Genomic DNA, 25,197 nt, shown 5'->3' on the forward strand with positions numbered 1-25,197 from the left:
ATTAATGTAAAACTAGTACCAACTGAAATATTTTCAAAAAACAATATTTTATGAAATATATATTTTTTTTAAAGTAAAAATCTCGGTAACCGTTAGAATTATTAATTAATTAAAAACTTGGACTGTGTTATTATTTTCTATTTGTTTACTGATTGCTGACGCTACTTCGCTTGATGTAGATGGCCGATTCTGCACGATTGCGCCGATCAGCACGCGCTTCTCTCGCTTTCGGAAGTTCAAGTTGCAGGTTTTTCGATTCGTAGGATAAGTTGGTATAGGGCGTAAATAAAAATACTCATAGACTACAGGCCCATGTTGAAAAAATTATGGGTCATTTGACCCACCACCTGACCTATCTAGAATGATATAAGAGCATAAAATAATAAGATTCAGCACTATGACGTCACTTGTAAGCTGTCCACCTGAGTGCAGATGAGAATTCGAAGGTTCAGGTAGAGATTTTCTCCCCTTGTCTCCATGATTTTTGTACGGCGTTGCGGAATAATGGCTTAAAAGCAGTATAGAAATAGTATGACACAGATGCCGTACAAAAATGGTGGTCCACAAAGTCAGAATTTATTTTTATTTTTCGACAGTTGCCGGGGTAAATTTGGTCATTTGATTTTGTACGGCATCTGTGTCATACTATTTCTATACTACTTTTAATCAATTATTCCGCAACGCCGTACAAAAATCATGGAGACAAGGGGAGAAAATCTCTACCTGAACCTTCGAATTCTCATCTGCACTCAGGTGGACAGCTTACAAGTGACGTCATAGTGCTGAATCTTATTATTTTATGCTCTTATATCATTCTAGATAGGTCAGGTGGTGGGTCAAATGACCCATAATTTTTTCAACACGGGCCTGTAGTCTATCATATATTTTTATATTTTATAACATGAGATCTAATCATTTAGAATAGCATTATTTTATGTGTGAAAATCGCCAGAAAATTTTATTGAAAAGCCTTTGCTGAAATTGAAGAGCAAATAAGGTAAAATGCATCCAGTTCGATATTATTGGATAACGCTTTGAATGTGTCGAAGTCTATCCACTGCTATAAATTGAGTTCGCGTAATTTTATAACGCTACAGCGGAAATAGATCAGAGAAAAAGCTACGAAAAATTAATTGGCTAGAAAGAGACGGGAACGCCACATACAACGTGGATGATATCAAGTGTGAAAGGGATGCACGGTGGCAGGTCGATGTACGGCATGAGTGATGCGATCTCACCGCGCTCGAGCGTTCGTGCAAAACTATTCGGTGGTAAAAAATAAATAAGTATATAATGTGTTTAGACCTACGTTTATTGTTGAGTATCGGTTGCTTTTAACGGATCAAATGTACTTTACCATGTCGAAATAAAATTATCAATAATATTGAGTTTGAATTTGATATTTTTGTTTTTACGGCATTCAAATGCTTTTAAAATATAAATTAATAAAGAATAGAATATAAATTAAGTTCACTATTGAGTTTACTCAAAAATTATATGATTTAACGAGCAGACCAGTATTGGAGTGCCTGTAGCATTAAAAACCGTAAAACCTCAGATTAGAGATATAGTGAATGAATTAATACGATGGATGTGGGATATTGTTTTTTAAACTATAAATAACAATGCTTACCCAATTTTTTTTGTGTATAACCGACTTATATTGTTATAATTTGCAGAAAAATTCGATTCACCTAAGTAATATTGAAAAGAAAATTATAGCGAAGGCTTGCCTGCGTGGTCGCTTCCCAAGTCCCAACCTAGGATGTTAGCTTATTCATTGTGTCATTAAATTCAGGTCACCCGTTTTGCCTTGAAAACCCAACCGAGCGAATTGCTGGATAACACCATACGTGTCCGTGTGACTCAAATGAATTTGAAATCCAATACCGTGTGAAGTACATATTATCATAAATATGATAAGTTCCAATCTTCATCCCAGATTCCTGCAGAAACGGGGCCGCTCTGTTACATACCGACAGAGTTACTTTCACATTTATAATCAGCAAGTGGATAATCTAGTTTAGTTAGAGGACACTTTAATTTTACGGGTTGTTGGTGAAAACGGGCATAAATTTACTATATACTAAACATTTCTGTTTTTAATGTTTAAGTGCAGTTTGTAACGAGACACCATAATCAAATGTGAATATTTCAAACTGCGTTAGTTGTATTAACTTATACATATTTGCATAAACTAAACCGCAGCGGAGCAATGCTGTTCGCTGGTTCGTTCTACTTTCACTCCCTTCGGAATTCAACTAGAATTCAAATTAGCCCTTGAAAACACGACCAGCTCATGCTTCCACTAATTAAAATTAGTCATAGTTTAATTAGAAAAGTAATTAAAATGCAATTTTACACAATAACACATTAGTTACATACACCGAGTTAATTGCGCAGCGATTGCAATATTATTTTTATTTTCATTGTTTTTGTGTTACCATAATATTATTATGTTCCTGTTGCTTTGCGATTTTGTTTTGCTATTGTATTATAATATTACTTGACTATTTCACAGGGCCATGTTTCAAGATTTTCAAAAGATTTCGAACCCAGGACCTAGCTATGACTAAGTTGTGTTTAAAATAATACTGGCATTACGTACATCATCATATTTACGTAGATACTGTCTTAATTCAATTTGAAGAATAATATAGAATCGCGTCGCGAGCAATCGCAGCAAAATGTGACAAATCACAATAATTTTAAAATCGCTGTGATTATTTAATCGCATGTGCGCGCATTGTCATAGTAACTCATACGTTGTATTTCTGCGATAAAATAATCACGCTGCAGAAAGTCGTGGTGCGCGCTAGCTCTATAATGTTTAAGTTGCGATTGTTTTTTTTATTTTTGTTATTTGAAGCTGTGCGAATGTGTATAACAATTCCTTATTTTGTATACATTTCTATACTAATATTATAAAGCTGAAGAGTTTAGTTTTGTTTGTTTGTTTGAACGCGCTAATCTCACTAACTACTAGTCCGATTTGAAAAATTATTTCGGTGTTAGATAGCCCATTTATCGGGGAAAACTATAGGCTATCAAGCTAAGACCAACAGGAGCGGAGCAATGCAGATGAAACTGCGGAATAAATTTATGAATGTTCATTTCACTAATTATAGCTGGCTTCAACTCGCTGCTATAATATTTTCTCGTATAGTAATAGTATAGAGCTATTAATTGAAATGTGTTCGATAATCCCTGTACATATCAAATTTCACCTAAATTTGGTTAGTTATTTTTGATTGAGACCAATCTCAACTGCCTTGTTCGTATAAACTTGCAAATAATCCATGCTTTTATATTATTTTAAACTTCCAATGTATTTTTACCCGACTACGGCAAAGCAAAAGGAGGGTTATGCTTTTGACAGGCTATGTATGTATGTATGTATGTTCATCTGTTCCCTCGTAACTTCTAAACTACTTATCAGAATTCGACAAATGACAATCATATCATTAGAAGTGTCTTAATCGTCCGCTGGTTATAGGCTATATGGGGTTTCACAAAATCTAATGTGGCGCCCTCTAGCGACAGAGTAAAAAAATAAAATTAAGATAAATATGCCGTGTTTGGTATCATTTGAAAGCGCTTTACTTGTACATTTTGAATACATAATATTACTAGCATTTGCTTGTGACTTTACCTGTATTCATGGGCTGATTGCATATAGTTCACATCTTTTCGTTCATAGCTTCTTTACTAATTATCAGAATAATGTTGGTTATGACTAGACATCGGATTATATGCACTAACAAAATGCCAAAATATGCATGCAAATATGCACTAAAAAAGGCCGAAATATGCACTAAAAACGACTGATATGCCTAAAATATGCACAATACAAAATCAAAAATACCTTTATTATTTTATATATTTAAATCTAAGATGTACAAAAACAGTGAAATTTTCTTGAAATTAAGTATAGTTTTTGTGCCAATATACAATTAAGCATTTTTACCTAATTTTCGAGCGCAAATTTGTGAAGTTTGTCACCCGCGAGCCCAGTGTTGCCACCTTAGACCTTTCCGGGCTAAATCTAGCCCTTTTTTGGAATTCAATCCGTGTTTTAAGTTTTTAGCCCCGAAAGGGTAATCTAGCCCTATTTTGAATGGCTCAAAATTTACTTAAAATGGAGCCCATTTTGTAATTTTTCGCCATTTTACCATGCCAAAATAGGGTTTGTTTACTCGCTGAGCGTTCTGATTGGCTAATAAAGGTTAGTCGACCAATCAAAACTCCCGTTACTTAACGAAATATGCACGATTGGGGAAAAAGGCTAAAATATGCACTAACGCCGTAATTAGAGAGTTTTATGCATTTGCATATGCAAATATGCAAATGCATATAATCCGATGTCTAGTTATGACTTATGACTTAGCTATATAAAGCTTGGCACCAAATTTAGTATTGGGCCCTCTAGCGGACAAAAAGTTCTATGTTAATATAAAATTAAAATAAATATACCGTGTTTGGTATCACTTGAAAGAGCTTCACGAGTATTTTATGCTTATACATAATTACAAAAATACTTTAATGATTTCAAATATGAGCGAAAGCGCGGATCACGGGAACTGTATATTATTTATAGAGCAGTGTGAACGTTAATAGTATATATAATGTACTAATGAAAACGACATAAGCTGGGAGTACCTCCACGCGGTGAAGGCGGAAACAGTTTGATAACTGTCTAAATCATCATCATCAACAGCCCATATACGTTCCCACTCGGGCCTCCTATGAGGGTACAGGCCATAATTCACCACGCTGGCCAAGTGCGTGTTGGCGGATGATACATGTCGTCGAACTTTTTAATTCTTCGACATGTCGGTTTCCTCACGATGTTTTCCTTCACCGTTCGAGCAGTGGTGATGTTACAACATGCGCAGATAAATTGAAAAATCAATTTATTTCCTGTGCGCTCGCCTGGTCTCGAACCCCGGACTTATCGATTCGAAGTCCGAGGACTCACCACTGAGCCACCACTGCTCACTGTCTAAATATCCCATAAAAATGTCCTCTGCAATATATTATGCCTTCGGGCTTATGTTATATGTGCGTGTGTCTATCTGCCTATTCGTTGTGTCGTTGTGTATCCAGTAACGCAGGGAAGCAACCACAGCCATCCTACTTCGGTATACTGTTGAAATTTTGTTCAATAGGATATCTAAGTCAAAAAAGATGTCGTATGTCAACTACTTACCTAGTTTTTAGTTCATCAATTTTATTTTTGTTAATATTATGCGCTTCAAATACACTTTTAACACCAAAATAGTACAAATAATAAAAAGTAAAACAACAAAAAACCAAACAACGACAACAAACGGCGCTGAAAAAGTATAAAACAAGATTTTCAGAATTCTGAACTGAACAAAGTTGCTAATGTAGTTGCAAGTAAATGGACATAGTAGACTCTACCAAGATGCCTTCGTTGTAAATTGACAATAATGTCATGCAATACTATTTTGAAGTATGCAATATTCCACTATGTAGAGATAATTTTCATGAATAACGTACAAATAAAAATAGTCTTAAATGATTGTAACATGTAAAATGTTAGTGTTTAGTAGAAAATAAATGGCCTTTTTATTTTATTATGAAGTATTTAAATCTCGAATAAGCAACATTTATGAATGAGACGAATAGAGTATGAATAGTAACTAGCAGGACTGAGCAGTTAACAATTTCAGTAATCACGCGTAATTGTCGCATTATGGAACTCAACTTCTACGTAATTGCTTCGCATGCACGTCCATAAATACCGCACTAATTTGAGCACAGTAGTGGCTAATCATAGTATAATGTTGTAAAGCAGAAGAGTTTGTTTACTTGCTTGTTTGAACGCTAATCACAGGAACTTAGCTGTGGATTTCTAAAAACTTAATCTCGGGAGATACCTTGTAACACGTCGCGTAGGTAACTAGGCGTATGGAAGCCGGCGCAGATCGCTACATAATATATATTTATTTCCTGGCACACTATGCAATGAATGCGGGAAGTAAAAATTTACTGAATTCATCATTAAGAAGGGTTAGGCGGTCAGCGAAAATTTAGCTATTCGCGCCTAAGGTGAGGGGTGAGGGGGTCCGCGCTAAGTATGGAATCAACGTGCTCGAAACTAAAAATCGGAAGCGCCATTCACATTTTTATAAAAAAGTGAATGAAAAAATTTAGTATCAGAAATTGATATTTTAGTTTTATGGCATTCAAATGCTTTATAAATATAAATTTATCAATAGATGGCGCGCGGTGTGTCCCTTAGACACAAAACTGAAAGAATAGAATAAACTCGATCGTTCTGGCGGGTCACGACTGGCCGAGTTGGTCAGGCATCCGCCCCGGAATGGCGCGAAAGGATGCGGGTTCGAGTCCCGCCTCGTGATCGAATTTCTTCTATTCTTTATAAATTTATCTTTAGTATTTTCTAAATCTAAAATAGTCAAGAAATCGAGAAGGTAAATACCTATGTATTTGTGATTTTATACGAATTATTATCGTAAAATACGGTTGTAATGAGCATTTATATGATACTAGCTTCCGCCCACGACTTTGTACGTGTATCCCCGTTTTTCCCCGTCCCCGCAAGAATTTCGGGAAATCCTTTCTTAGCGGATGCCTTCGTCCTTACATCTACCTGCATCCCAAATTTCAGCCCGATACGTCCAGTGGTTTGGGCTGTGCGTTGATAGATCACTAAGTATATCAGTCACCTTTGAGTTTTATATATATAGATTTTAGAGTTTTTTTATCGAGAAAAATTTTTCCAATCGTGTTTTGGAAACAGTCATCGCGTTACACATACAAGTTTCAGTGCGAAAAAACTTCAATATTTTCAATTATAGCTCAAAGATAACAGTCCATTTTGCCGTTTTCACCTACTAAGGGCCCTTAAATTATTGTATCTCTGTAGAACAAAAGAGGAAATAATACTGTTTCAAGTTTAGAAAAAGGGATTATTGATTCATTGTATGAGTTGTTCATTACGAATAATCTTCTTCATAACAAATAAATATAATTTAAGTTTTTCTTTCATCTACGGAAACCAACCAAGAACCGTCAACCATCGCCATTTTAAAATATTGTCTTTGTGTACACGAGTTGATTTCGTTCAACATCAACTCGCTGCAAATATTCTCGTGCTTTTTCATGCATAAATCACCTTAAATATACCTATTTCTCTTGCAGTTAATGAACGAGCCGGCGGCCGTCGCAACGTGCACTAGGATCACAGCCATTAGAGGTAAAATATATAACTTTTGTTAGTAATAATAGCTTTTAAACCATTTATATAAATAGTATACTTTAAAATACACCCCTCGGACGACATCACACAAAATAATGTACTTACTCTTTTAAAAAACAAAAAAAGCAAAATATATATACATACATATATATATATATATATATATATAGACTACAGGCCCGTGTTGAAAAAATTATGGGTCATTTGACCCACCAGGTGACCTATCTAGAACGATATAAGAGCATAAAATAATAAGATTCAGCACTATGACGTCACTTGTAAGCTGTCCACCTGAGTGCAGATGAGAATTCGAAGGTTCAGGTAGAGATTTTCTCCCCTTGTCTCCATGATTTTTGTACGGCGTTGCGGAATAATTGATTAAAAGTAGTATAGAAATAGTATGACACAGATGCCGTATAAAATCAAATGACCAAATTTACCCCGGCAACTGTCGAAAAATAAAAATAAATTCCGACTTTGTGGACCACCATTTTTGTACGGCATCTGTGTCATACTATTTCTATACTGCTTTTAAGCCATTATTCCGCAACGCCGTACAAAAATCATGGAGACAAGGGGAGAAAATCTCTACCTGAACTTTCGAATTCTCATCTGCACTCAGGTGGACAGCTTACGAGTGTCGTCATAGTGCTGAATCTTATTATTTTATGCTCTTATATCATTCTAGATAGGTCAGGTGGTGGGTCAAATGACCCATAATTTTTTCAACATGGGCCTGTAGTCGATCGTGGTCAAGCGCTTCCCTATCGTAGAATAAAAATAAAAAAAGGATAACCCACAAGTAGGGTTGCCAGGCCATAAAATGCAAAGGCCGGACTGCGCACTATATAAGGCCGGACATTTTAGCCTAAAGCCGAACATGTTTTTTTTTATTGCCAAACATAATGTTTTTACAGCTGGGCTGTTGAAAAAAGTATTTATACGTGGTGAAAAGTGAGGATATTCGATATTTATTAAAAGATGGACATAATATTTATAATAAAAAAACTCGTTTACGAATTTGAAATGTTTATTAAGTTACACTATTACAGTTTTACTTACAAATGGATCATCAGTCTTTTGTAGATAATTAAATATTATTAAAACTAAAAAACAAATGAATATAGCTCTCTTTTGGCATTCTTAATACTATAAACTAAAAAATATAATAAAACAAATAAAAATAATCATTCTTCTGGAAAGTAACAAAAAGATAATACATATTAATTTTACGGCTAGGTAAGAATTTACTTTATAGTAGGTATTTATAGAACAATTTAAAATCTTTAAAAAATAACAAAATCTAGTTATACTTATATTTGGCACTTGCACCTACTTTGTCAAGAATTTCGTTTTCCTTAGAAATCATATCGTAAAATTTTTTACATGTTAATTTTAAATTGCATAACAAGAACATCATCTTAGCAATTGTATCTGTTTGTAGTCTACTGCGTTCCTTTGTCCACTGGGCGTTTATTAAAGAGAAAACTCTTTCAACGTTGGCATTGTGGCCTGGTATTGCAAAATAATATTCTGCCAACTTAAGCAGTTCCGAATAAAATTCTTCATTATTAAATGATTTAAAATACGAGGTCCACTTCTGATGTGCCAACAGCTTTTTAAAGTCAGAGTCATCTTCGTTCAGGTCGGGCGCTCGTCCACCCATCGTCGTACGAATCGCCACTCTGACAAAAAGCCTGACAAAAGCCGGACAGGCCAAACACGTACATATTAGGCCGGACGCGACTGCAAAAAGCCTAACATGTCCGGCTAAAGCCGGACACCTGGCAAGCCTACCCACAAGAACTTTTTTTTGTCATTTACTTTTTACGACAAATAATGGCTAATTTGAAATAACGACAAATAATGGCTAATAATGAATGATTTAAATGAATATTTTCGAAGATATTACAGATTTAAAAATTTCGGGACGTAGCGTTTGCGGCGGCACCGGCCGGCCGCCAATTTTTGATATATGTATATAATATTTTTGAACATACTATATAGTGAAATTTCATAAGTGTGAGTACTGTGAACGCGCCAGGTTACGTTAATCGGCCTTCAAAAATATTAGATAAGTATACCTACTCAAGATTGTTACATTATTTTATCTTCTACAACCCAGCTCGGAGGTCTGTTCGCAGTCCTCAAGAGGCACTCTTTTAAAAATAGAAACGACGAGTGCATTCTATATCAGGATATTGAAAATAGCTCTGAACTTTCAGTAGGTATGCAACTATTGGCGTCGGTTATCAATTTGTGTCGTAAAATAGAGAATATGAATCAGAAGTCAATATTTTACAAATAATTAACTATTAAAATGAACATAATGAATTTTAAATATACATATTATGATTTCTGTAACAGTTAGGCCCAGTTTCACCATTCTCCTTTGTAAAATGGTCGAAATGAAACGTGACGTCATAGGGCATGTCCTGTCAGTCACCTGTTATTTATTTTCATACATTCAGATTTCAGGTTGTGTTGGTAAGAAAAATTGGTTATATTGCTTTTTTAGCTTAGTTTTCTAATATTTTAATGTCAAGAAATACTAAGCGTCATCAACAGCAATGACGGACAACGGTTTTGTATAACCTTGCATAAACTTACACCATTGTTTACGTATTTTTAGATCTCTTGGAACAGCAAAAGAAACTTTATCTGGTGTATGCAATATCTATAAAATGACTTTTTTCTTCTTACATGATTATTACGCGATATTTTTTGCGATTGCGTTTAGCTCAACACAAGTCGTATTGAGATACTAGATGTTATTCCTCCCGTTCAATAGATAATTTTGTCATGCTTTAAATGCATTCTGCTTACGTAATCAAGCAAACAAGCTTCACGTTTATGACATCATTTCCGACTCAGAATCCTACCGAAGAAAGGATGGAGACATTTCCATAAAATTCTTCGACACTTAGTGTGTTGGCCTTTAATTTTAAATTATCGAGAAAGTAATCCAGCAACTCTAGTGATCAGCGTAACGTTCAGACAATTATCATCCACTTGAATTAGTTGCAGATTTTTTCTATTTAAATCCAACTAGAAACCTATTCTATGCTTGAATATTTAGAGTACTATTTAGCTTGCCGATTGCAAACTTACACCTGTGAGAATTCGAGCTTAAAGTGTGTGGTCCGGAATCCCGATGGAATACATAAGAGTTCGTGTGGATGGAATACATTCGTGGCAAACCGTGTTCTGCTCTCATTGAACTCCAAAGAAACTGCCATATGATTTACATTCATATTTTCATGTAATGTTTACATCACAAAACAGGTCTATGAGTTGTGACTCATATTCATTAGTCCGGTACCTACACCTCCGCAGTGACTTTTAAAGTTTTAGACATTGCAAGATTTGTGTTGTGTTCGCCTTGATCAGTTCTAGGCAGTTCCCATATAGAGAGGTACAGTTTGCATATTTATCTGTAAACTATAATCTGGCTATTGAAAATAAAAAAGCCAAAAACCCAAGATTAAGGAAGCCGAATTCTTTAAAAATGGCATAGATTTTCTTCTCTCTTTTTTGATATTATAATACTGTAAAATGTTCTGAAGTAAAACTATGTATGGCGAATGATGATTCCTATGACACTGACAGTTATTCTTAGAGCTAGCGCGCACCACGACTTTCTGCAGCGTGATTATTTTATCGCAGAAATACAACGTATGAGTTACTATGACAATGCGCGCACATGCGATTAAATAATCACAGCGATTTTAAAATTGTGATTTGTCACATTTTGCTGCGACTGCTCGCGACGCGATTGTCGCGAAAATCAAATGCAGAATATGAAATTGTATGGTACCGCGCGCACTGCGATCATAAAATCGCACACTCGGGCCCGGCCGGCACTTCACTTGTGTTTCGTCTGGCCAACAGTAAACATCGTAGTTATATAGGTAGGTACTGTTTGGTAAACATGAACTCAGTAATCTGTCAAAAGTTTGAATTTATTTATTTAACACTTTATTGTGCAAGAAACAAAATATAACTAAGTACATAAAGGTTACAATAATAAAAAAAAGCGCAATGGGCGGCCTTTTGGCGGAATTTTCATTCTATAATAGCCAAAGGATTTTTTGGGATACATCCGAAGTTCATTGTATTTCTGATAAAAGAAACCATTGACAATTCTATCTGCTGTAAAAGGATGAGTCCAATATTGACGAATTTTCTTTTTTTTTCTTATAGAAGAAGTAGTAAATAAAGACAAGCAACTTGTACGAAATCAATGATGAAGTGAGTAATAATCACTATTAAATTATCGCTGTGCGCGCACCGTACTCTCTGCGATTTTCTACAGCGCGATTTTGAAATCGTGTCGCAAAAATTAAAATCGTGGTGCGCGCTTGGCCTTAAGAGACAAACGTGTAATGGCGTCACCATTAAATAAGAAACGTATTGTAGGCGTCTAAAAGTGGCATTTATTAATTTTTACGTAGCTTTATGCCATTACAATGATATTCCGTTGGAATTATGTATAACAATTCTTAACATTTACGAAAAATTATTTTAATCTCACTTTACGTTTACGTTCTACAAAACTTACATCGTTGGCTTTTATCGACTAGTGCGGAAGTATCGACAAACAAATGTGGGCAATGGAAATGAGTACATATTTTTAAAACCGAAACATCAAACCAAATAGTGAGACTACACCTTTTTTTTTAAGTGGGGAAATCTTGCATAGATACCCACGGCCTCCGGGGAAGGGGCCGTGGGTTATGTCGGATTCCTACCGACCAAAACCCCACTGTGTTCCGTCAAGCCGCATCAACGACGGGGCCACGGGTATGGTAGAATTCTTCCGTGACCCCGTCAGCGGCTGCCCGTCGCCAGGCCAAAACAAATTGTGAGCCAACCAGCTCTAACCAGTGAGACTATACCTGAAAAATATCCATTTACCTATGATAACAAAATTTTTTCAGACAAATGGGGACATCAATTTTCATGATAAAATATTCACTAGCGCAAACGTGTTTAACGGGTTAAAAATTACGAGAAAATGATAAGGTGCATTTTTATTTTGGAAAGCTTTCGTTTTACTTACCTACTTAATCTATGCTAAAAAACTTATCACAACAACAACATAATAGACGTTAAAAAATTTAGTTTATAATATTTGTAAAAACATGTTTACCGACGCGGATGTAGCTGAATGCAAGCCACGCCACGCCTGTAAAAAAGTAAAGTATCGACACGACCCATTATACGAGCAATCACTAAGATAAACTGTCATTGATAGGGAACAAGGTTCGCTGTGCCGAGTATAGTAGATATTGTTATAATAAACTAGCGGTCTGCCCCGGCTTCGCCCGTGGTACATATTTACGTTTTCTCTACATAAGAACCATCCTCGTACATCAAGGAATATAATAAAAAAGAATTATCGAAATCGGTTCAGCTGTTCTCAAGTTATGCGCTTACCAACACATTTTGGGATTCATTTTTATATTATAGATATCCTTAAAAAAATTTAAATATGTGTAACTGTGTTTAAATACTAATAAATTACTGATTACAGTAGAAATAAACAGAAACCGTTGCCAAAAAACACAAAGAACGAAATGTATTGAATATTATCTAAACTAGTGATGTAACTCGTATAAATGATTTTTTACGGTTGGAATGCATTGTTTTGTTGGGTGACGTGTCTTGATAACTTTTGTGTTCAATAAACTAATGGTTTTTGAGCAGATATATTTTTTTCTAATAAGTAAGTTTATGAAAAAAACTAAAAACTTTATACATAGTTTAATCATAGAATAATTATTGCTGTTATACTCTGGAGTAAGGCTTATCCTTGTTTGTTAAAACCACCCTTTTTGAAAAACCCTAAGGTGCATAAACTATACTAATTATTAAATCCCAAGAGTAACAATTAGCACTGAAAACACCCGGGCTCGCCCTGTCTAGGCCACGCCCACAATATTACGGGCCTATAAATTTACTTATTGACTGAATGCAAATTCTTATATTACACATTCGTCCTTGGCATAGAAATGCTTAATTGTAGTGTTTTATCGTGTTACCCGTGAATAAAAATATTTTGTTTTGTGAGATTGTAGAATGGTGGAAAACTTTATTAATTATGATATACCTACTTATACTTACTACCTTTCGTGTACGGCTTCGCCCGCTTGTTTGTTGTAGAAAACTTAACAAATTATATACTGAAACCTTCCTATCTCCCATTCCACTCTATCTAATAAATAATTTTAAAATTAGAATTGAAACTCAATTGAAATATTTATTAGTAGTAACTTTTTTTCTCGAGGGAATTACTTTTCGAATTAAGGTATTTGAGCGTACATTTTATGAAATTGTTACAGTATATGCACCGGTCGCAATAATTTTGCTACTTATTCAAATGAATCTGGTAATGCAAGATCTCTGCTTAGAGTGAACTAGCTCGTGTATTATTATTTACCTTCACGTGGATACAACTCGTAATTCTATTAATTACTGCAATTTTGGTCATTGAGTTACATGTACTACGTACGTACGTAATAATACCTCAATGATTTCGGTGTTATGGACTTATCTGGAGCAATTACGGTCGTGCTTTTCGAACGTACTTGCAGATTAACTGCTTTTAGATCGTGTCTGAATGCATTGATTTATATATGTAACACTTTTCTCTGTATCAATGATTATTTAGATAATTAAAATTCATAATAATTCCCTTTAGTGTTGGCGTAGGTATATTATATTTGTTTGTGATAGGAATATCAATTGAGATACACATTAAATATATTAAATGTCCTAATCCGTTACAGATACTTTTATTTGTTGTATTTATAACATGTTTTTCGTAAAGTTCATTAAAAAATAAACAAAAAACTTATCGAGACTCGTAGATATAAATTTGAAAATCGCATGCGTATTTTTGCCAAGTAATAACGTTAGTTAACTCGGAAACTCCAGTCGCGCCGGCCGCGTATCGAATGCCGGCGTGTACCGTAGGGATTAATAAAATCTTAACAAATAGGTTAGCTTGCACAGCTCACTGGTCCAGAATACAGTGTCATTAATTGCAAAAAAATTGTACGATACGAAACTGTCGAGTTTGTTCTTTAAAAATATCGGTTTGTCCATAGAACTGTACGTGACTGTACTTTGTCTGAATGGTCTTGCAAATGACATTCCTTTTTCATAGTGTTAAGCCATATTTATAAAAAAGTGTTTGTAAAAATTATATTTTGACAACGATAATTTTTTTGTGTACCTACTATTATACTTTATATAAAACACATTGTTAGAATCTGTGGTGCAAATTTAAAGTGAAATTTTTGTTTCTTTGCTGATTAGGACACACACATAAGAGTAGTTCACGTGTCGGCGCGGCCGCGGCGCGGCCTTCACGCTCTGTAAGCGGACAGACTGAGCTCATAACTTTCACATATATATTATATACTATGACCACAACATTGTCTCCTCGTGTTAGTGTGATGGCTTGTTTGGGTCACGCTGACACCAGGACTGCCTATGAAATGTTACTCCTCAAATATTGACGAATGAATAAATCGATTCACTACCATTGTCATTTACAAATTACAATGGTAGTGAATCGTATTACAATACGTTTATTACTTAGCATAGATTAATTAAGCAGTGCGATTTATAATGACTATGTGTTAACGAGGACAAACCACCACCACCTGAAAAAAAAGAAAATGCATAGAAAAATGGTATCCAAATAATTTTTCAAAATTAAATACGTTGGCGCCTTTCTCTAACAAAAAAATATATTGATAAAAATAATGGAGATTAAGGATCGATACTGAATAATACAAATAAATTGTCTAGCCTTGTGCATGTTTTTTGGGCTTTATTCACAAACGCTATTAAGTATTAACGGATACAAGAATATGCTTCTTAACGGATTTTAAACGTTAGTTTCGAACACTCTACAGTGAACATAGAAATAGGTGGAGAACAGAGGTAGTTCACAATTATTAACAATTTTTTTATCCCCCGTCAAGATGTATCATCCCAGCCTCCCTGATCACATTTATGTTATACACGTATTCTATTGTGCTATGCTGTGAAGTGTTCGAATGTAAAACAAATCTTTTATACAGTTTTCGCCAATCGTCTAGTCCGCTCTGAAAAGATTAAAAAAGCGCACGTACAAGTACCTACACCACTATAAAGTAAATAATTCGTTGTGCAAAACTTATTAAGCTATTGCATAGCTTCTATCGCGGGCCTTGAGCGTGGGGACCGAATCGAGAAATTCCGTAACGAAAAACCTCACGCTCCCCACTCCGACGGATACGGAGGTGTGGCTTGAAGGCATGCAATAGCTTTACCGCGGCAGTCCCCGAGTGCCACACGTCTTTTTTAATTATTATTACCCATCGTCTCTCAGCATCATCAGAGTAGACTAGAAGTCTGACGAGAACTATAATCAGTATTTAATGTTGAACAATATAGCATCTGCATGTTTTGTTTCCCTTGTTTTCAATAATAATTAATAATCATTAATTTCGTTGATTCAGCATTCTTACTGCAGTTGTGTGTGCTATTCATATATCAGTGAAAGTGGAGACACTTCGGTTCAATTGTTAAAGCATTGTTTTATGTTAAACTCAAAACTCAAACTAAAACATTTATTTATTGTATAAGTCTTCTTCGAGAACCACTTTTAAATCGACACAACATATTTTTAGCATTTACCACCGATTCGGAAAGTAGTATCTACGGAGAAGAACCGGCAAGAAACTCCATAGTTGCTCTTACATGTCAGTATGACAATATAATTTATAAAATATGTAACTGTATATTATCGTAATATGGCAAAGAACTGTCCTGTGGTTTTTACGCGACAACCCTCCATGGGTTTTTTATCTTCCATGTATTCCTTAATGCTGTAATAGGTTCTCTGAACTAATACGTATTTTACATAATTTTTAAATTTAGCACTATTAAACTCTTTAATAGTATGAGGAATTCTGTTGTAAATATATACTGTGATGGTATACATAAGGATACCTGCAGTATTCTTAAAGAGATCTCTTAGTGAGTCCCGAGCACGTAAATTATATATAGAGCGTATGGCTCTTTTCTGTAATATAAATATATGTAGTTTCTATATCTGCAGCCCTGCCCCATAGCAGAATTCCATAGGACATAAACATTCCATAGGAAATTGCTATGAAAGTAGCTAAAGTAAACCAATCTAGCTGTATCTTCATCGGTGAGATGCCTTATTCTTCGAACTGCATATGCAGCTGAGCTGAGCTTAGCAGCGGTGGTGGCAACATGGGCCCCTCATTGCAGCTTCTCATCTAGTGTCAAACCCAGAAAAACAGTAGATTTCACAGGGTATAATACCTCCCCGTTTAAAATAAATCCCTTTTCACCTTTTTTACATTTGAAAGTATATATTCTACACAATTTGTTTTTTTATTTATTTTGCATTTAATAGTAAATTATTATCATTGAACCAATTGGATATGCGTAAAAGAGCAGAGTTGGCTTCGTCAACATTTGTGTCATGTCTATCCACATTTAAAATTAATGGGGTATCATCTGCAAACAGTACTATTTCACACATATCCTGCAGATAAAAAGGTATGTCATTAATATACATGAAGACCAAAAACGGTCCTAAGATCCCTGTGGATCACCAATGTCAACTGGCGCACCGCAAGATTTCTCTCCATTAACAACAACGGTCTGAACCCTGTCCTAAAGATATGAAGCTATGAGGTATGAAGGAGGAGAGTTAGAGCGTTCAAGCGATCTGGTAGTTCACCTGATGCAAACCTCCTATGAGATGTCCTCTGCAAATGCTTTGCCCGGATAAGGCAGAGATTGAAGACGGGTATAAGAGAGTTGACGGAAAGGGTGAGAGAAATGCAAATACGTTTCCAACTCCTCATCTCACAAAACCCCACTTCGTTATGAGCTGGCCCAATTCGTGCCGAGGCGTGCTCAATTCCCACATTAAGGCATTAGTTATAAGAATTGTTTATTTTTTGGTAAAAGATACTGAGTATTTCTATCAAAATGTTATTGCAAAAATAAGAGGTAAATTATTACGATATAACAAAAAATTAAACGTAATTGTGAAATTGATTTCTGCAATTTTACATCCATGATATAAAATGACAAATTAAATGGGGACATCCGTTTTCATGATAAAATATACACTAGCGAATAAAATTTAGAAATTACCAATCATTGCAATGCATGTAAAAAAATTTATTCAAGGTCAAAGATCAAAAATGACTATAGTGTCAAAGCAACTCAGCCATAGATAGTATATAACTTTCAAACCAAAAAGGCCACAAAGGTCCGGTACTGACGTGTCGTCTTCGTCCAGATCGCTCTATGGTTGCGCTGCCATGAAGGTGGACGTGGAAGGAAGAGATGCTGCCTACGCTTCGATCAATACTGACTCGCCCGTGTCTTCACTTGACGGTTTGTTACATACCAACACACTAACACGTGCGCTAAGTATTCCAACCAATAGGTCCAACAAAAAACAAAAAGGTGTAGATAGGTTATTGGCGCACTGGGACGCCGAAGTGTGGCTAATAAGCCACAATTTACTTAATTTTTTACGATAGTGGAATCATGCCATCTCACTTTGACGTCTAATCGTGTGTGCGTTTTCTGTTTTTGAAGATCGAATGTTCTGCAGGCCGAGACAAATGTCAGAAAGTAGAATAACGCTAAGGAATAGAAACTGCTATCTATCTAATGTGTTACAAATCGTTTGACTTCCGTTATTTATCCGATGAGTTTGACTAACGCCCACGCGCCTAGTCCCCCGGTACCAGCGTTCTGACCATCATTTTTCTTTTTGTCCTTGCGTACTAAGACCCCTGTAGAACCGCCATCCTGTTACAAATGACCCAAAATTTTGGATCAGTATCTCCCGGCCTATAATGGTTCGGTCACACTACCACCAACGACGACGACGACCACGACCAAAATTCCCATCCAGACAAAATTTGTTCAAAATAAAACATTAAAATTTCCCATCATACTGGTACTCGGAAAGAAAAAAATTCGAGGTCAATTAATAAAAAATAGGTTTTTGGCGATTTTCGCCGAGACGGTAAGTTAATCATATATAATAATCAATAAACCTGGGACCAAAATTGCAGATCATAAAATTATCTATAAAAAACTTCCAATACATTTTTTTCTAGGAGCCACCGTTTCAACGAAAAAACTATTTTTTCATTCATTGCTCTCAAAAAAAATAACTCCAATCACCAGAACGACAGGAAATTTTAATATTTTATTTTTAATTGTGTTTTGCACAATTTTGTTAAATTGCGACTGGATGAAAATTTTGTTCGTTGTCGTCGTTGTCGTTAGCAGGGTGAACAAATCCTTAGCAAAACATCATACGCTTAATAGCAGATTATATTCCTTTGCGTTTTGACGTTTGTCTCAACGCTCTGTTGATAACCTATCTACACCTTTTTAGTTTTTACTTATAATGTCATTGATTCCAACCACATAAATTTACCATTCACGCTATAGTATAGGTATTAGGTATATCTACGATTATTCTGCTTGCTGCTATAGAACGGTTTCATTATGCTTCAAATAGGTACTATGTTTTGGAAATACGTTTAGCTATAAAACGTGATAGCTAGAAAGCAGAACTTTTCAAAAATGATGTATTTCCGTTGCCGTTATAACAACAAATACTAAAAATTAATAAAAATAAAATATTAAGGAGGGTTCCCATTGTACTGAACCCTTCGTACGCAAGTCCGATTCGCACTTGGCTGGTTTTTTTATCTCTTAGTTTTCCACCTAAAATGAATGAATATGAGGCTCGTAAAAGCAATAGGCACATGAGTCATTACTAGTCTAAATATATTGCGTAATGAGCGTAACTGTAACGCCTATTATATAAAGTTGTATCGTTGTTCATAAAAAGGTAGGGTTCATTGACTTTGATCCGATCGGCTCAAAACACATCGGAGTTCCTGCACTCCGCTAAATGCGTAGGTACTATAGAGGGTATCGCGCTTTCAAGTGCAAGTAAAGCCGAATTGAACATGCATCAAAGCAGTTTCAAGTGCTGCATTAATCATTATGTCTGCAAAGATACGGTGCAGCCGTTTAATATATTCTAATGTAGCTAGCTTTCACAATGCTCGAGCTCACTACTACTGAAACTACTTTTTTTCTCATAATACTATCTAAGACCATCCTATCTTTAGACGCAGTAGGTAACTGTAGTAAAATTGTCGCATGATATTGTATTAGAATACGTGAAAACACGCAGTAAATAACGTTTTGTTAAAAAGACCACTGCTAGATTTTGATTATGTAACAAATGCGGGACTAGAGCGCTTAATAGATGTGTCATTTGTGGATTTCTGGACGAATTCATTTGGATTCAAAACTTGTATAATGTATATGCACATTGCATTTCTTTTTGCGTCACAGTTACTATTATTTATATTCTCTTTATTTCGTTTATATAATATACGTTATTTTCATTACATCAAATGGGTGCTGACTCTCATATTTTATTAAAAAGTCTGGTCTATTTTTATTATAACCTTTTGTTGCAGTTATCGCATGTTGTGAGCAAACTGCATGGGTTTCATATAACATTTATTCATTATAACTGCCTCCTATAATTCAGTATCGAACGTGATGGACTTGAATTGATAAGTTATATTATTACTTTTTGATTTATTTTACCTACCAACAAGAACGATCCTTTTAATGGAAGAAAATACACTCGTTAAGTATTTCTTTGAATGCAAATCTTAATTAAAATATCTTCTTTCATTTTATGAAAGTATTCATACAATTATACGTTTATATGTTTCGTATATTATTTCTCTGATTTTAATGAATATAATATATGAGTATGATACTGATAATCTGTATATAGATAATTGTTTAGGTAATATTTCAAATGGATTAGCAGGATCCATAGCGATCGCTAAATATTCATTAGGTACATATAACCACTGAATTACAATATTCATAAACGCCCACTTTACTGGATTACAATACACTTTAATGGAATACATTGTGTGTTAGTTAATATGATGATAAGGGATAAAAGTTACATTGATTGTACACATTTAAAATAATAATCTCAGAAGCACAGCAATATTACTGCCATAAAACACGTACACCTTTTATTCGTAGTAGGCCTTTCTTCCTGACCTACTAACATCTATTCCTCACTCAAATAATCATAAACATAATGGTTGGAATGCTTATTCGCGTGAAATCTTTGCATCACATAATGTAGGGTAAACATAATTGCAAATTGTAATGATACAATAATTAGCGTCAAATGTAATTATTGTAACAGTACATTTTCAACTCTAACATTACTAAGCTCATTGGCTGTGCTAACTCACATAGACCAGGGGATGAAGGAAGTTAAATATGCAAAATGTGAGGACCGGCAACTTCGCTCAAATTCTGTTACCTGAGATCCTAACCCACCTGAAAAAAAGGAAAACTCGTGCGGCCAACAACTATGTTGGAACCTTTTCCTTGGTCCACCCTACTCTATGCGTCGATGCTTTTTTTGTGTGGAGGCTCTCGACGTTAGCCAGAAGGATTGAGACATCTTAATTCTTAATGCGGACACGTGTGTGAATAGAAGGTTCACCCTGGTAGCGACATGCGCAAGGGCGTACCCCTTGACGGGAATCACGAACCTCGGCTTGGACTGTCGCTTGAGTGGAAGAGGTGGAAGTGTTCACGTTGTTTTATATTTATCTAAATTAATGTTTACTTCTATTTAGTTTGAAACAAACACGGCGAAACTCTCGCTGCAAGTGACAAATGTGAATAAACTAAAACTAAATGAAAAATCGTTTATGTATTATATTGAAAAGGGTGATTTGGATATAATCCACAAAACGCAACTATCTAAAACGTACTGCTTTTTAGTATGTCGTCCTCACATATTGCATAGGTACTTGATTCCCTCCAGCTCCTCTATTATAATATTTTATTAATAATGTATATTTTACTAATATTATGTACTTCTTATCGTCGATCACTTATATAACCATAACAATAAGAAAACACCTAGTTTAAATTAATATATGTATTTGCTTTTGTAACTAATATAGGTTTAAATTCTATTACCGTTTATTTTAACTAAAAAAAATAGTTACACGTGTTTAGAAAGTAATTAAGTTAGTTCTAAATTCCATAGAACGTCTGCAGTCATATAATATTACATCAAAATAAGTATAATAATTGGTCGCAATAGGTTTTTATAGTCTGGAAGCTCTACGCTCATCCAGTCCTCAAATTGAAAACTCAGCAAAGTTTGATCGTTTTATCGAAATTAATCCCCGCAGACTATCTGCTACGTAGTACGTACTGCTTTATTAGATTTTTAAACTCAAAACGAAATATACGGCTGATACCGTGGCTGTAGCACAACAGAAAACTCATTATAAACTCGAATTAATATACCTTGTTGATTTCGACGGATTATGTTGTCCATTTTACGTTTTTACCTTGTGAAACTCGAACGTTCTGTTAGGGATAAAAAGGGAAAAGCAAGCTTTAGAGAAAGAAGCTTAAGAGCATTTAAGCAAAAGCAAAATTACCAATCTTCTTATAGATGATACGTCTAATATTCAAGACCAAATCTAAAAAATAAACAATGTATCAAACTTGATGATATTTTGGAGGATTCTGTTTGATCAAAAAGTATTGATGACTTTTATGATTTTTTTTTTCATAAACAATTATAATAAAACATCGAGGACTTTGTCAAAGCATTTAGTTTTATTACGAGAAAACACTTTTATCGTGATAAAACCAAACATTTTTTCACGAGAAAAAAGAAAGCCAAATGTCTTGAACATACATATCATCTGATAGAAGATTGGCAATATTACTTTATACTTCCACGCGTTGGCGACTGCCGTCGACAGGTGGCTACGGCTGAAGTAGCCTCTGCCGTTCGCAACTTGTCGTTCTTCTGTAAGAACTCTTAACTAAAACATGAGAGACTACTATAAGCAACATTAACTATTTTATTTATAAGATTGACATAATACGAATTATATTATTAACCAGTACTATTTTATATTATCATCAGTTTAAAGAAAAGTCCTGTTGCACAAAACATACCTACTTAATGATATGCCTGATACCACAAACTAATAATAATATACTACGTATACAACTGATACAGAAGGATGCAGAAGAACTTCAAAGTTTAAATTTCTACGTCTTCATATGGAAGGCAGTAATAAAATTAAAAACATTTTCTATTTAGATTCTAGTCGATGCAGATATTATGAATTAAGATCCTTTAACTAAAAAAAAAAGAAAAAATTTGGTTAATCCGGATAAACTAATAAATTGCACCTGCACTAACATCGCACTACGCTAATGTATAATATTATAGTAGATTAGATATTATTTACTATCTATGTATTTTTTATGAATATCTGTTTGTATTGTCTTGTTACTTTAATGTGTATAAGCTTGAAAATTAAATGCAGTTTATTATTCTTATATTCTAAACAAATTTACAATCCGTCGACGTCTTAAAGCAGTGCTTATTCCAGTGTGAGAAAATACAGAACTGTAAAGGTCGTTCAACCATCATCACAAATAGTACTGCATTAAGATGTCGAATCGTAAACCCGATCCGTATCCTCAGATTTCCGTGAGACCGTTTCGGAAAGCCTACCGACGCCCGACCGGGCGCTGCTCGCCAAGCTGGAGGCAGAGAACAAGAAGATCGAGGCGGACGCCAAGTGCCCCTCGCTGACCGCGGTGCATAGTAGGAAGAACTCGGACACGTCGTCGCAAATATCCTTGACTTCTGGTAAGATTTTATAGATCAATACCCGAGATGGTAGTAGGCAGACAATTCGTTAAAACTGGTTTTTTGTGTACCTACTACAGTTGGCTTTAAGCTTTAGGGCTGGCGGCGCAGATATGGCGAGGCGCAGCGCCGCCCATTTTCCATTGTTAAACTATTATCGACATTGATCTTATTAAAATAAAATTCAAAATCAAATAGTAACAAGCGCCGGCTCTTCTATTTACCACTACTGGGTTTGCTACTAGGTTTTCATTATTTTTATAAAGTTGCAGTTGTTGTTGTTGGAGAAATATTTGTCTTCACCCTGTTCTTTATTCATACATTATTTAAGAAATTATAAAATTTAGTTAAACTTTTTATTTATTAACGAGTGATATTGACCTCAACTAAGAAAATTTATTGGTGTTACACAATTCCAATTCCGAGCAGTTTTTCAAAACACGCACATGAAATTCCATAGTCCGTTCAGTGAATGTCTGAGCCATAATTATAATACTTTAAAAGATAATGAAATTATTATATGTTGCTTTCCCACCGCGTTGCGTCATCGTGGTACGCGATGCGTGTAGTTTAAACTTAAACTGTGTGCGATTGACGACACTATACAAATTATTGGTATTAAATAGACACTATGTTTTGATGAAATTGGAATGAATGAGGAAAATGGCGTAAACTCGGGTCGAAACTAGGAACCCAAGAATCTGAATCGCAGAGCTAATTAAGGAGTAGTAGTATGTTTTGGTGGAAAATGCTGTTCTGAAGTCAAAATGGAATATCGATCAGACCACGACTAATATACCTACAGGTGCCTACAGTCACATAAAGTGTCAATGAACCTTCATCGTTTTATAGTCTTTCCGCCCGCGGCTTCTTTTGGGTGTTAGTAGGCCGGGAGATACTGACACAAAATTTCGGGTCATTTGGCACAAAGAATGGCGGTTCTACAGGGGTCTTAGCACGCAATGACAAAAAGAAAAATGATGGTCAGAACGCTGGTACCGGCGGCTTAGTCGCGTGGGCGTTAGTCAAACTCGTCGGATAAATAGTGAAAGTCAAACGATTTGTAACACAAAAATTTTAGAATTTACCGATAGTCCATAAAAAAGATGTAGGCGGTAGTGTCATGCCATACTTTTCCGGTGTGACTTAAAGCCCGCCATTCCGACGCGAATGCGTTGATTAAAAAAAAAAATCAATTCAACCATTTGTACCAGGCTAACTTTTGCACAGGTAACCATCGTCGTGCAGCCATTTACGAAAATCGCCATGCCATACTTTATTTTAATTGTATCTTCAACCTTTAAACAAAGAAAGTATAATAAGAAAGTTATAGACTATATTTCGAATAGTTCAGGATCCATCGCCCATTTTTGCAAGTGATATTAAATATTTGAGAACCATCAAATCAAAAGTTTTTATCCTTGTTACCTCTGTTAGCTACCACAATCGAGAGTTTCGTACATGAAATTATTGGTCGTCTCATCAAAATAAAGCTACTCACGGAAAATTAGCTTGATAGTAATCACTTGCAAAAATGTGCGATGGATCCTGAACTAGAATAAATGCAATAAACATTTCCAACATCTGAATCTGAAGTACACTTTGTTCACCGTAATTAAATCTAAAGACATTAAAACCAGGCTGCAGGGCATGAGGAATATTTCTGCACCTTTTTTTGTTTAACCTCACTTTGTATCAAATCCACGTTAAAATATGAAATCATGTAATTTTCGCGTTTTCAAGCTTTCTGAAAATGGGACAATGGGTCACAATACCGAGCCCGTTTCTAATTTCTCACGTATGATCACGATATTGTCATGACTTAAAAATAACGCAATTGGTTATCTTTTATCTTTAGATAGCTACAGATAGGACGATGTCTCATCTCAATATTTCATAGTCAAGCATGAGTGACAATAACTACGGGTTTAATACTAGTGTGCTTGAATTTTATATATCTAATGTTATTAATAATGTCTTAGGTATGTAGTTCTTTTAGGGCAGATTTTTCAATCCTTGGTTAAAACTTATTCGTCGAATAATGTATAAAACTACCATTTTAAAAACGTATTCTAATTTCTAATTAATTTTACGTGACATTTTAATATTATCGTGTAAT

At 35.0% G+C, this 25,197-nt stretch overlaps 1 protein-coding gene across 2 annotated transcripts in view; it reads left to right on the forward strand.

The window, feature by feature from the left end:
• Evi5 (ecotropic viral integration site 5) overlaps positions 1-25,197 on the forward strand; it is a 41,391-nt gene that overhangs the window by 1,453 nt on the left and 14,741 nt on the right. The window contains exons 1-3 of one of the 2 annotated variants that reach the window (XM_090120252.1): positions 14,364-14,631; positions 17,595-17,692; positions 22,911-23,078. In XM_090120252.1, the coding sequence (XP_089976378.1) occupies positions 17,617-17,692; positions 22,911-23,078 (244 nt within the window). In that variant the 5' untranslated portion in view covers positions 14,364-14,631; positions 17,595-17,616. Of the gene's footprint in view, positions 1-7,191; positions 7,247-14,363; positions 14,632-17,594; positions 17,693-22,910; positions 23,079-25,197 lie in introns of those variants that run through there. The other variant, XM_090120260.1, reaches the window with a different exon arrangement.

This window comes from Colias eurytheme, chromosome 1 (assembly GCF_061535395.1).
Source record: "Colias eurytheme isolate Ceu_HAF_F1 chromosome 1, ilColEury1 Martin Lab GWU primary, whole genome shotgun sequence".
NCBI classification, from domain to species: domain Eukaryota; kingdom Metazoa; phylum Arthropoda; class Insecta; order Lepidoptera; family Pieridae; genus Colias; species Colias eurytheme.